This window comes from Gasterosteus aculeatus, chromosome 4 (assembly GCF_964276395.1).
Source record: "Gasterosteus aculeatus chromosome 4, fGasAcu3.hap1.1, whole genome shotgun sequence".
Lineage (NCBI taxonomy): Eukaryota > Metazoa > Chordata > Actinopteri > Perciformes > Gasterosteidae > Gasterosteus > Gasterosteus aculeatus.
The window spans coordinates 11,662,768-11,675,203 of NC_135691.1; the positions used below are offsets into that span (position 1 = coordinate 11,662,768).

The 12,436-nt window shown below is 44.7% G+C and overlaps 2 protein-coding genes across 2 annotated transcripts; both read left to right on the top strand.

Annotated features, from left to right (window-relative positions):
* Positions 1–5,011: 5,011 nt before the first annotated feature.
* rack1 (receptor for activated C kinase 1) lies at positions 5,012–9,091 on the top strand. Its single transcript, XM_040172555.2, has 8 exons — positions 5,012–5,419; positions 6,346–6,517; positions 7,018–7,165; positions 7,650–7,745; positions 7,923–8,033; positions 8,308–8,448; positions 8,695–8,805; positions 8,980–9,091. Exons 1-8 carry the CDS (start codon positions 5,311–5,313, stop codon positions 9,043–9,045), a joined length of 954 nt encoding a protein of 317 aa, XP_040028489.1. The 5' UTR covers positions 5,012–5,310; the 3' UTR covers positions 9,046–9,091.
* Positions 9,092–9,642: 551 nt separating this feature from the next.
* Positions 9,643–12,314, top strand: nme5 (NME/NM23 family member 5). Its single transcript, XM_078102235.1, has 5 exons — positions 9,643–10,057; positions 10,452–10,657; positions 11,368–11,468; positions 11,552–11,670; positions 11,788–12,314. The coding sequence occupies exons 1-5, from the start codon at positions 9,920–9,922 to the stop codon at positions 11,890–11,892; spliced, it is 669 nt and encodes a 222-aa protein (XP_077958361.1). The 5' UTR covers positions 9,643–9,919; the 3' UTR covers positions 11,893–12,314.
* The last annotated feature ends 122 nt before the right edge of the window (positions 12,315–12,436 follow it).

Below are 12,436 nucleotides of genomic sequence, written 5' to 3' on the forward strand. Positions count from 1 at the left end.
TGGTGTTAGTAGGCCGGCTGGTAATTGTCTGGGGGTTTTGGAGGTGGCGCAGTTTGCGCAGTTCTGCACGTGTCGGGTGGTGTCAGGAGTCAGAGTGGGCCACCAGAAGCGGTTCTTGAGGAGCTGAATTGTGGCGGTGATACCGGGGTGTCCGGAGCTTGGGGTCGAGTGCACCTGATCGAGGAGTCGTGAACGTAGCGTCTCGGGGACAAAGAAGAGATTTGCGGGACATTCGGAGGGAGGTGCTTGACGAAGGTTCAGCTGCTCGATCTCCGTGATGATGTCCCACTGAACCGGCGCCACGAGCAAGCTTTCCGGGATAATGTTATCCCTTGCAGTGGGTGGAACTCCCTCGGTCTGGCGAGAGAGGGCGTCGGCCTTCGTATTCTTGGAGCCTGGTCGATAGGTTACCGTGAACTGGAATCTCGTGAAGAAGAGGGCCCATCTGGCTTGCCGGGGTTCCAAACGTTTAGCGGAGCGAAGGTATTCGAGATTCTTGTGATCGGTTAGAATGATGAATGGCTGGTTCGCTCCCTCCAACCAGTGCCGCCACTCCTCGAGTGCCAGTTTCATGGCCAGTAACTCACGATTGCCCACATCGTAGTTACGTTCGGCTGGGGTTAGTTTGCGAGAGAAGTAGGCGCATGGGAACATCCTGGCGGGTGTGCCTTGACGCTGGGAGAGAATGGCCCCTACTCCGGTGTTGGAGGCGTCGACCTCCACTATGAATTGGAGCTCGGGGTTGGGGTGTCGCAGGAGGGGTGCTGAGGTGAACCGTGACCGTAGCTCGTCGAAGGCGTGTTGTGCCTCCTGGGACCAGTTGATGCGGTGCTTGGTCAGGGTGGTTAGGGGAGCAGCCACTGTGCTGAAGTTTCGGATGAATCTTCGGTAGAAATTCGCGAACCCCAGGAATCGTTGCAGTTCCTTCACCGTGTGGGGCACTGGCCAGTTCGCCACTGCCGTAACCTTCCTCTCGTCCATGGCCACCCCCTCCTGACTGATTATATACCCCAAGAATGCAGTTCTGGTCTGGTGAAACTCGCATTTCTCTGCTTTGGCATAGAGCTGGTGTTGAATGAGTCTTTCCAGGACAAGTCGGACATGTTGGATGTGTTCCTCCATGGAGGTGGAGTAGACCAGTATGTCGTCGATGTAGACGATGACCCATTTCTCCAGCATATCACGGAAGATGTCATTCATGAAGGACTGGAACACGGATGGGCTGTTCGCTAGGCCGAACGGCATGACCAGGTATTCGTAGTGCCCGCTAGTGGTGGAGAATGCCGTCTTCCACTCGTCACCCTCACGGATGCGAATCAGGTTGTATGCGTTGCGTAGGTCTAGTTTGGTGTAGTATGTAGTATGGTGTAGTAGACGGAGTTGTTCTAGGGCGGCTGGGACGAGAGGCAGAGGGTATCGATACTTGACAGTGATGTCATTAAGTCCACGATAATCGATGCAGGGGCGAAGGGATCCATCCTTTTTCTTAACGAAGAAAAACCCGGCCGCTGCCGGTGACGTTGATGGTCGAAGAAACCCCTTCGCTAATTCCTCCTCGATGTAGTTCCTCATCGCTTGTGACTCGGGTTGTGACAGAGGGAATATTCTCCCCTTGGGGGGGAGAGGTGCCTGGCAGTAGGTCTATGGCACAGTCGATTGGACGATGTTCGGGGAGTTGAGCAGCCCTCCTCTTGCAGAAGGCCTCAGCGAGGTCGGCGTATTCGGGTGGCAGATTCTGTTCTGTTGACCCGGGGTTGACGGGTTCTGGAGGGTGATGGGGTGCACGGGGTACCCTGGTTAGGCAGTGGTTGTGACATGAAGTGTCCCATTGTGTGATCTGATTCTCTCTCCAGGAGATGTGTGGGTTATGGGTGCGTAGCCAGGGCAGGCCCAAAATCAGAGTGGTTGCGAGCCTGGATAACGTAGAACTTGATCCTCTCCGAATGTAGTGCACCGACGTGCATGTTGATCTCTTCGGTGAGGTGTCGTACTCTCCCCTCCCCTAGCGGTCGGCCGTCTAGCGCCTCCACTGTGAGGGAGGAACCACAAGAATTAAACCTCAACTGGTGGTTAGTGGCAAACTCACGTGACATGAAATTCCCCGCGGCCCCAGAGTCCAGTAGCGCTGTGGTTGGGATAACTTTGCCCCGAACCAGCAAACGAATGGGTAGAATGAAGCAGGAATTTAGTGTGCTAGATTTGGGGATCGCACTCACCGATTGGGGATCGTTAGGAGGACGTACTGGGCAGGCGGCCCGCAGGTGTCCGGTCTGTCCGCAGTAGAGACACAGATGTTTCTGCGAGCGTTCACGTTCCTCCTGAGTGAGGCGAGTGACGCCTAGTTGCATGGGTTCAGGTGTGGCGGAGGTCTCCCGTGTGAGCCGGGGTGGATACCGGTTAGGACGCCGTGAACGAATCAAGTTGTCGATTTGAATGGCCAGGTTAATGTATTCGTCCAACCCTCTTCCCTCGTCCCGACAGGCCAGCTCCGATTGTAGTTCGGCAGACAAACCTTTGCGAAACAGGGTCTTCAGTGTGTCCTCGACCCAGTTGGTTTGCGCAGCGAGTGTGCGGAAAGATAAAGAATACTCAGCTGCGGTTCTCCTCCCCTGGGTCAGTTCGAGCAGCTGCTCCCCGGCATCCCCGCATTCAGTGGGGTGTTCGAACACGTTGCGGAACTGTAGCAGGAAGTTGGTGAACGTGGGGAACGCGGATCCGTCGGGTCTCCAGACGGCGGTCGCCCACTCCAACGCCCTCCCGGTGAGTAGCGAGCTGATGAAAGCTATCCGACTCGAATCCGTTGGATACATCGAGGGTTGTTGGTCGACGAAGAGTGTGCATTGGTGAAGAAAGCCTCTACATTTTACAGCAGTGCCATCAAACTTTTCCGGAAGAGCCAGACGAGGATTAATAGAATGGTTTACGGTCGCTGGGGAGGCATTGGGAGGAGGATTCGGTGGCGTGGCGTCTGCTGATACCCGTAGCCCGTGTAGTGCGTGCACTAGTTCCTCGGTGAGGGTGGTCAGACGCTGTAGCTGATGGTGGTGCTGGGCCAGCTGGGTGGCTTGAGCGGAGAGCTCCGAAGACAGGTGTACGAGGCCTGCTGGATCTGTGAGTGGCGAAGTCTTCTGTAAGGAGACGCCGGATTCGGAGGGATCCATTCGCAGGTTTTTATTAGAGCATCAGACAGGCAGAGTCAATGACAGCAGACAGGGCAACGTAGAGCAGACAGGATCGTAGTCAGCGGGCAGGCAGGGGTCGGGGCAGGCAGAGAGCAATCAGCAGTACGGTCCGGGGTCACTAAACAGGGATCAAGACTAGGAGAAAACGCTCAGAAATGACAGCCGGGGCAGAATCAAGACTTCGCAGTGAGTGTGTGGGTGTCAGTGGCTTTTGTGTGTGTGTCAATGAGGTGCAGGTGTGTGTGTCAATGAGGTGCAGGTGTGTGTGTCATCAGTGGTGTTGTGGAATCAGTCCCAGGTGTGAAGCATGATGGGAGATGGAGTTCGAAACCAGTTAGTACTCGGGAGAGGGGTCCCTCCGATGGCGAGAGGGAGGCGGTGCGGGAGCGTCCTTCGTAACAGTATGGTGTAATTTAAAGATATGCATGCACTGTAATACATAATTGCACAAAAGCCAACACACCATGAGGCTGCGCTGCCCCGTGAGCTCTAGTTCATGCAAGAGATGGCAGCTTCCCTCACGACCTCAGACAGTTAAATATGTACCAGTGAAAAAGTAAGATTCTTCCTACGTTTCTTAAGTCCAACAATCTGTTGAAAGAGATCATACTACATCTTTACCCAGTACATTAAGCCTTTAACTGTGGTTAATCAATCAAACCAAACATGCTCACATTGACAGTTGTACCATGCTGGTGTTTAGCCAGTAATGTTCATCCTGACATAATCAGCACAAAACAGAAGGTGAGTCATGCAGGTAGGCCTATCACAAACCAAAGTATTGTAGAAATGATCATTTGGACCGGATAGAGACGCTATAGGAAAAGTCTGCAATCACCAAAGTCATATTTTATGCTATCGAGAACATGTACGTCCCTATCACATTGAAGGGTTATCCACAAGTATGATATTTCCAATATTTTTTTGCATGTAAAAAATGATAATACTGAATTTATAAATAATCCACAGAAAATTCCCATGTCTTCCTCTTGCTGAATGTGTTGATCAATCCCTGCCACTGTGAGGAAGCCTCCAGATCCAAAGATTACACCATTAACTTGTTGGTTAATAGATCGTTTGAAAGCTAACAACACAATAGAACACCTGGGGAAAGCATTTTCTGGATCAAAGGGCAAATTGTATTGTGCGTTACCCAACAGGCCAAAGTGGGCTCTTCATTTTATTAATTTCCTCAAACAAATCCCTGAAAGATTTGCAAGAATCATTCCCACGTGTCCTCTGTTGTTACAAAATAGTGAGCTCATTGCTTCTAAGTACAAACAAATGGTGGAACATTAACTCTGGATTTTGTGAATCAGCTGAATAAACAGCTTATTATAAGCAAACAAATTGACTTTTACACTTTTATCATATTATGTTAAAGTCATCATGGCATGGCATTGATTTTGGGTTTGTTTATATATATATATATATATATATATATATATATATATATATATATATATATATATATATATAAATGACATGTCTGTTACAAGATGTTGGTATTATTAATAAACGGTTCAAACATCCAATTCAAATGTTTAAAAAAATGAATTGTTGTATTTCAATAACGATAAATGGTTATTGTTCCAAAAAAAAGATATTCACAAACTTAGTATTTCAAAAGTCTTTAAATGATTTAATACAATTATTCGGTAACAAATAGAGGTAACATTAATTCCTTAACTAATGTATAAACCATAGAAAGATGCAAAAATTCCATTTGCATGCTAGAATGTGGCATTTGCCTATAATGCTGAAGGTGTAAACCCAGTCAAATTCTTTTAGAAAGTTGACCTAAATAAATCGTATTAGCATTCCTTTACAGAATAATTTAAAGAATCATATGAAAAAAACTTTCGATGATCAGCTTTATTGCCGTCCATCGGATCACCAACATATAATTACTTTACTCACAGCAGCGCTGCATAAATGGAGCACTTCCCTGTGTGCATGGGCCACATTTCCCAGAGTGCTTTGCGCGCCGGTAACCCCTCATAGTTTTAGCATCCGGGGTTGCGCTTCCTTTTCCTCCGTGCTGAGATGCGATGAGGATCTAGGCTGATCTGGTCTTGCGAAAAATCCGAATCCATCCTTGTAAAAGGCACCATCGAATCTCGCCAAAATGACCGAGCAGATGACAGTGAGGGGGACCCTGAAGGGTCACAGTGGATGGGTCACCCAGATCGCCACGACGCCCCAGTATCCCGACATGATTCTGTCGGCGTCCAGAGGTGAGGATTCCCCCCCTGGCTCCGCCAACATGGCTGACGCTAGGTTAGCATTAGTCAGCCAGTTGGTTAGCGGAACTTGCAACTGTAACGTACGAGAACGAACGACAATGCTGGCGTGAGTTAATTGTTCTTCAACGGCTAACGTTTATTAACCGGGACATTTAGTCAGTACGGTGGTATGTGTTTGTTACTTGAACAGAATCCGCTCGAATTTAGCTAAGCGACAGGCGCCGGCTAGCTTAAACTAGCTAATGCTAGCAAACGTCATTTCAAGATGCCCACATTGTATCTGCCACACGTGCAGTAAGGCGTGGACTGTAGACGTAATTATGTGCTAAAATGTGTAGATCTTGCAACTATCCACCTCAACCAGAGCAGATTGAGCTTTCCACCTGAGCGGAATGTGAGCGTAGCTTAAACCTATCATGTGAAAGTATTGCTAATGAGTAGCTAACTTACACGAGTATTCAGAACAAGTCATCAAACACCTTGTCTAAATGACCTGCCACAGACTCAAAGAAATGTCCTGGATGACAGTTTAGATGTCCTAATTCTCTGTTCCCATCGCAACTTAAGCTAACTAGAATCAAATGGTGACAATAATATTAGCCAGGGAATACATTTCCCAGATCATCATTAATCTCTAATCAATGCATACACTATTAAAGTTGCCAATTGTAAAATAGAAAAAGTATTTTCCTCGAAGATCTTAAGAGAATAAAAGTGTGCTCCACCAAACCATCACGAGTCAAGTAAACTAGTTACTTGAACGTAACAAAATCTACCAGCTACCTCTGCCTGGTAACATTTGGAAATGCAAATGAAACACTCACTCAAATATAGAATTGCATGGTCATGCTGTCAGTTTTCTGCATGACTAGATATGGATGCAAAGTTAAATGTAAGCTGTGTCTTTTTTTTCCCAGATAAGTCTATCATCATGTGGAAGCTGACCCGTGATGAAACCAACTATGGCATCCCCCAGCGCTCCTTGACGGGCCACTCTCACTTCGTAAGTGATGTGGTCATCTCTTCAGATGGGCAGTTTGCCCTGTCCGGTGCCTGGGATGGATGTCTTCGCCTGTGGGATCTTACCTCGTAAGTACGGACGATGGTCATTTCCAATGTTCCGGTTTAGATGGTTACGTTGTTTCTTCTAAATTTTTACAGTGGAATTTTTTGTCCCTGTAAAAGTTTAGTAGGAAAGTGTCTTCATTCCTGTGTGGGTGTGTGAAATACAATCTGACCACGGGAACACAACTAAACAATGAACTCAGATCCCAATTTTCAGTAATCTCTTTTGAATTCAGTGCAAACATCGTTTTTTGTGTCTTGGGCAAAAATCAGTGTTTATTCCCCAGTGATTATACCTATTCACATTTAGCTGATCTCAAATGGTGACATACCTGCAAATATGAGGGGAAGTAGAAACCGTTATTTGAATATTAATGATTTACTATAGTATATAAAACTTACAGGCTGAGGCTGCCCAGCTTTCATGCCTTGTAGTAAAACATGTGCTGATAGCTACGCCAGTAGTCTCAATTACTAAAATGCAGCACTTCGGACTTCTTTTTTGAAAATGTTTTTTTCTCCAGCGGCCTCACCACCCGCCACTTTGTTGGCCACACCAAGGATGTTTTGAGTGTGGCCTTTTCCGCTGATAACCGCCAGATTGTGTCTGGCTCCCGGGACAAGACCATCAAGCTATGGAACACTCTTGGAGTCTGCAAGTACACCATCCAGGTGAGCTGCCAGGTCATGTTGATGGGACTTAAGATGAAGACCGCTCGACTCATGATGAGACCTTGAAGACCTATTGCTGTACCGTGAATGTAGATAACACAAAGGGAAAGACCAGGACGGCACAGACGCTCAGTGTGCCAGAATACACACTGAAGGGTGTCTTGTGCGTAGTGATTTGGTCACGTTCAGCGTCAAACAAACTAGATTTCACACAATTTCAAGGCTTCCCATCACTTGCAATTGGATCAAAAGAATACTGCTTTTAATGTAGTTTCCTCTAATTCGCATAAAAAGCAGCTTCCCGGTCGCCATTGCTCCGTTGAGTTGATGTCGAACATGGTCAGGCTGTCTCATCCTAAACCAAATAATACAGCGATCTGTGTACAGTCTATCTTCATGCTGGTGAAAAGCCAAAATGCGTTGTTTTCCCGCCTTGTTTGATTTCATCTTTCATTGAGATTATACATTTATTTTACATTTGCAGGATGAAGGTCATTCTGAGTGGGCTTCTTGTGTGCGCTTCTCCCCCAACAGCAACAACCCCATCATTGTCTCCTGCGGCTGGGACAAGATGGTTAAGGTAACTTATAACTTTTTTTTATAGTAGTCTCCTAAATGTTTGTCTGACTTCTTACAAATTTGACTTGAAGTACTTTGTTTGCCCTGTGAATTAGAAAAACACTCGTATTGCCCAGACATCTTTTGATTGTTGATGGTTTTAAGGTTATATGGCGCTACATGATTCCTTTGCTCGTAGGTGTGGAACCTGGCTAACTGCAAGCTGAAGACTAACCACATTGGCCATACTGGATTCCTGAACACAGTGACTGTCTCCCCTGATGGTTCCCTGTGTGCATCTGGTGGCAGGGTATGATGTAACTTTAATTGTAGACTACCGCGGAACGTTTTATGTTTGTTCCCCTCCATTCTGAACTCAACTGAAGCACCCGTTTGAATTCAAGCTGCAGGTTTTAACGTTGATGAGAACTTCAAAAAAAATCTGTTTAACATTGATGATAAAGAGGCTGTTCCTGAGTTATACCTGCACTTAATCTTATGCAACTAATTGTATGCTGCAAGTATCTTAACCATCTACTATATTTGTTAATATGGTTATTGGTGATTTTTTTTTTTCTATCCAGGACGGTCAGGCCATGCTGTGGGACCTGAATGAGGGAAAGCACCTCTACACCCTGGACAGCGGCGACACCATCAATGCCCTGTGCTTCAGCCCCAACCGTTACTGGCTGTGTGCCGCCACCGGCCCCAGTATCAAGATCTGGGTAAAAGACCTCATTTTAATTATCTCTCTATCAGTAAATGGTGCATTAAAGGTACCGTGCAATGGGCTGTGACGAAATTTCAAAATGCCATCTGTACTCTGTGATGATAAAGAGGCTGTTTCTGAGCTCTAGCCTAAACATTTTTTTATAAATGTTACTTGGGTTGAGTCCACTTGTCTTTGATGCTTTCTGCTACGTCTGGGTAGTTGGCCAATGCTTTGCCTCTGTTTTCTCATTCTCCTGTAGGATCTGGAGGGCAAGATCATTGTGGATGAGCTGAGACAGGAAGTGATCAGCACAAACAGCAAGGCTGAACCCCCACAGTGCACTTCCCTGGCGTGGTCTGCTGATGGACAGGTACGGTACCGTTTCACTGTATACTAGTGTTTATTCCCCAGGGATTATACCTATTCACAATTAACTGATCTCAAATGGTGATATACCTGCAAATATGAGGGGAAATGATACACTCATTTTCATAAAGGACAAAGTGACAACATTTGAAAATGTACCTTTTTTTATTCTTTACAGACCCTGTTTGCTGGCTACACTGACAACCTGATCAGAGTGTGGCAGGTCACTATTGGAACTCGCTAGAACTTTTCGTCGCAAGCTACTTTCAATAAAAGACTGTTTGAAAAGATCCCTTTATGTCTTTCTTTCTACTGATTATGAAGCAAGGATTCTTGTCTCCGCTTTTTTTTTTTATTATTCAAAACTTGTGTAAAATCAGTTGACAACAATGCATTCCAAGCTTCTACAAAGCAATAACTTAACAATGATTTGATGGATGAAGTCGGAACAGTTCATTTATTCTGAAATTGTATTATGGAAAATAAAATGCTGAATCACATGATTTTCAGTTACCTGATCTGTGCCAATACTTGATAGTTTCCCCTTTCTGTAACAGCTTGGCAATTAAGAGGTGGATGCTGTCATTTCAGTTTTTGTACCTGTTGATGTACAGCGCTTTCAATATGTTGGGATTCCAGAATAGTATATCCATTTTCTGATTTGTGCTATTAGAAAAAATGCAAATGGCGAGGAAATATGTAATTCAGTCAGTATATACTTTATTTTAAACTCCTTAAACCTCACATCAGGCTGATAATTTCTAGTACTCCCAATATATGAATATTAAATTACTTTCATTCGTGGGGCCTGTGCTTTTTCAGCACTGGAATGTAATTTGTCAGACATTTAAATTTGAATCTTCAAAAATGAGACTACACCAAACGTTATTGTATGAATTGGCCTGCTTTGTTTCCGTAGTTTTGCTATGGTATCCTAGCAACCCAAACAGACGACTTAAACTAAGCTAAAACAACGACGTAACCTCTCCGGTACTCTTGCATTTAACAGCCAACTTAATGCTCAACTGAAACCCGTTTAATTGAATTGATGGAAAGTAATTGGAGCAGCTAAAGTAACGTTAGCTAACTGTTAAAAGGCGTCACATGCGCCTTGTCTAATGCAGGAGGAGATGAACCACACTTTATATCCGCGCATCTACGTGGAAAAAACTCTGTCCCTCATCAAACCGGACGCCATCCACAAAGCAGAGGAGATTGAGGACATTATCCGGAAATCCGGCTTCATCATATTGCAGGTTGGTTAACATATCTGAAGCAACTGTTTTTTTCCTTTTATTATAGGATGTCCCCACCTAAACAAGCATTGCTAATACATCGACAGGGCTTATTTATCGGATTTGATTCCCTCTGCTTGTATTTCTGCTGATATCAGCAGTACATGTTAAAGATATTTTTAGTCAACCGAGTAACTAACACCATGTCATAACTAGTTTGCCCACTAGAGAGCGCTAACTGCCCTAGTGAGCACATAGTCACTCTTTGCTACCCGAAATGCAGACATCTTAATCCAACATGTTTATTATTCAAATTAAAAAATATATAGGATGACAAATCATCAGAATTCCTCAAATAAAATCCAGCATCAGTACTTATTTCACTGAAGTTTCCCACACCACCTTCCTGTGGCAGAAGCAGAAACTGCAGCTGAGTCCGGGGCAATGCTGCGACTTCTACGCACACTTGTATGGAATGCCCCTCTTTCCCAGCTTGACAGCCTTCATGAGCTCGGGCCCCATCATCGCCATGACTCTGGCTCGCGACAACGCCATCGCCCACTGGAAGTCCATCATAGGGCCCGTCAACAGCACCGAGGCCAGAGAAACTCATCCAGGGTGGTCAGTCCGTTATCTTACAAAGGCCTGATTCAGTCTTTGGTTTAGTTGTCGTTCCTTTCTGGCAAATGTGTTCTTGTACAATGGTGAGCGTATTGACTCCACCACTGCCCTGGCGGGGCAAATGGAAAGGGGTGGGGGTGCACACAAACCAGGTCTCTGATCTATTTCTGCTTATGAATCAAATATCTGGTTGGAAACTAATTAAACACAGCTTAAGTATACTAAATTACTGAAAGTAATTTGAATTAAAGTTATGTGTATGTCCCTAAAAATAAAATATTAAAATCTGTGTCATAATAATGGAATATTTATGAGATTACATGCCAACAATCCTTACCAGGTTGGACAAATTAATACAAAAAAGTGAAAACTGCTGTTGAACACATATCAACTAAATAGAAGTTTTACTTTAGATGGTTTACCTTAAATGCTCTACAAAAAAGTACACCGAATATTCTCAGTGATTTGGGTATACAGTCTGTATTCATGTTACACAGAAAGCTCTAGATCAAGCAGTGGTTTCTTTTTTGCACAAACATACATAATTGATAGTGATTCTGGGCCCACCATATTATAGCCATGCCCTCTGACATGCCTATGATGATTCCTTGTTTTTAAGTAACGTACAGCGGTAGAAGTTTACAGTCATGGCAACACTAGCAGAGATGTATAAATGTATAAAGAATGTGATGCATTTTTTCCCCCGGCAGCCTTAGAGCAAAATATGGCTCTTCTGAACTCAAAAACGCACTCCATGGCAGCGCGTCATTTCATGCCGCTGAAAGGGAGATCAAATTCATGTTCCCAAACTGTAAGCAACGCACAGAACCACACTCACTGTTGACACAGAAACGTGTTGACCACTGACGCACCGCACATGCTTTTTCTCTGCAGCGTTAATTGAGCCCCTTCCCACAAGGGAAGCCAACGAAGTGTACCTGAACAGGTATGTAAACCCAACTCTGGTACGTGGACTTACTGAGCTCTGCAAGAACAAGCCCCTCAACCCCTGTGTGAGTATACACGCTCAACATCTGAAGACCTACATATATGTTTTATCATGTATTTCTGTAACCTTGCCATTTACTGGTGTTGAATATCTCCATTTTCCCCTTTTTTATTTTCAATAGATGTGGCTTGCTGATTGGCTGACTAACAACGATCCAAACCAGCCACAAACATGTGATGGAGCCATTGTGGAAGAAAAAGAATGCCAAGAAATACATTGTTTATAATTAAATGTATCAATTCAGTCTTGTATTGACATAATTGCATTGCTAGTCATTGGTTTTGTTTGCTGTCCAGGTGAGGTTGGCCAATTAGTAACTATTTAACTATTTGTTCTACCTTGAATACTGCATCAAAGGGTGTGACTTGATTCATGACCTAAACCAAAGTCCCTCAGTTTAACATGAGGAGAACAAGTCCTAATTGTTCAGAAAAACAAATATCTCAGATTTGTTTGTTTTTCAAGCAAAGCAACCCGTCTAACTGAGTCTCAAATGCCATCTTGATTTTTAATAGTTTAGCCAGTTGGTTGAAAATTGTTCATTTGATTTAATTGTCCCTTTAAGTGGGACTCAAACACATCATTTATTTGTTGAAGTAGTACAGCTTGTAAATAACCTGCATGGGAATAAAGTTGTTGAGCAAATAAGTTACTGAGTGTCTTCAGTCACAGGATGAGCGGTGACATCGATGGGGGAACAATCAATACCCAACAGCTCACGTCCATCTAATATCGAACTGTCCTCCCCATCTGGTGGATCAACTCATGAT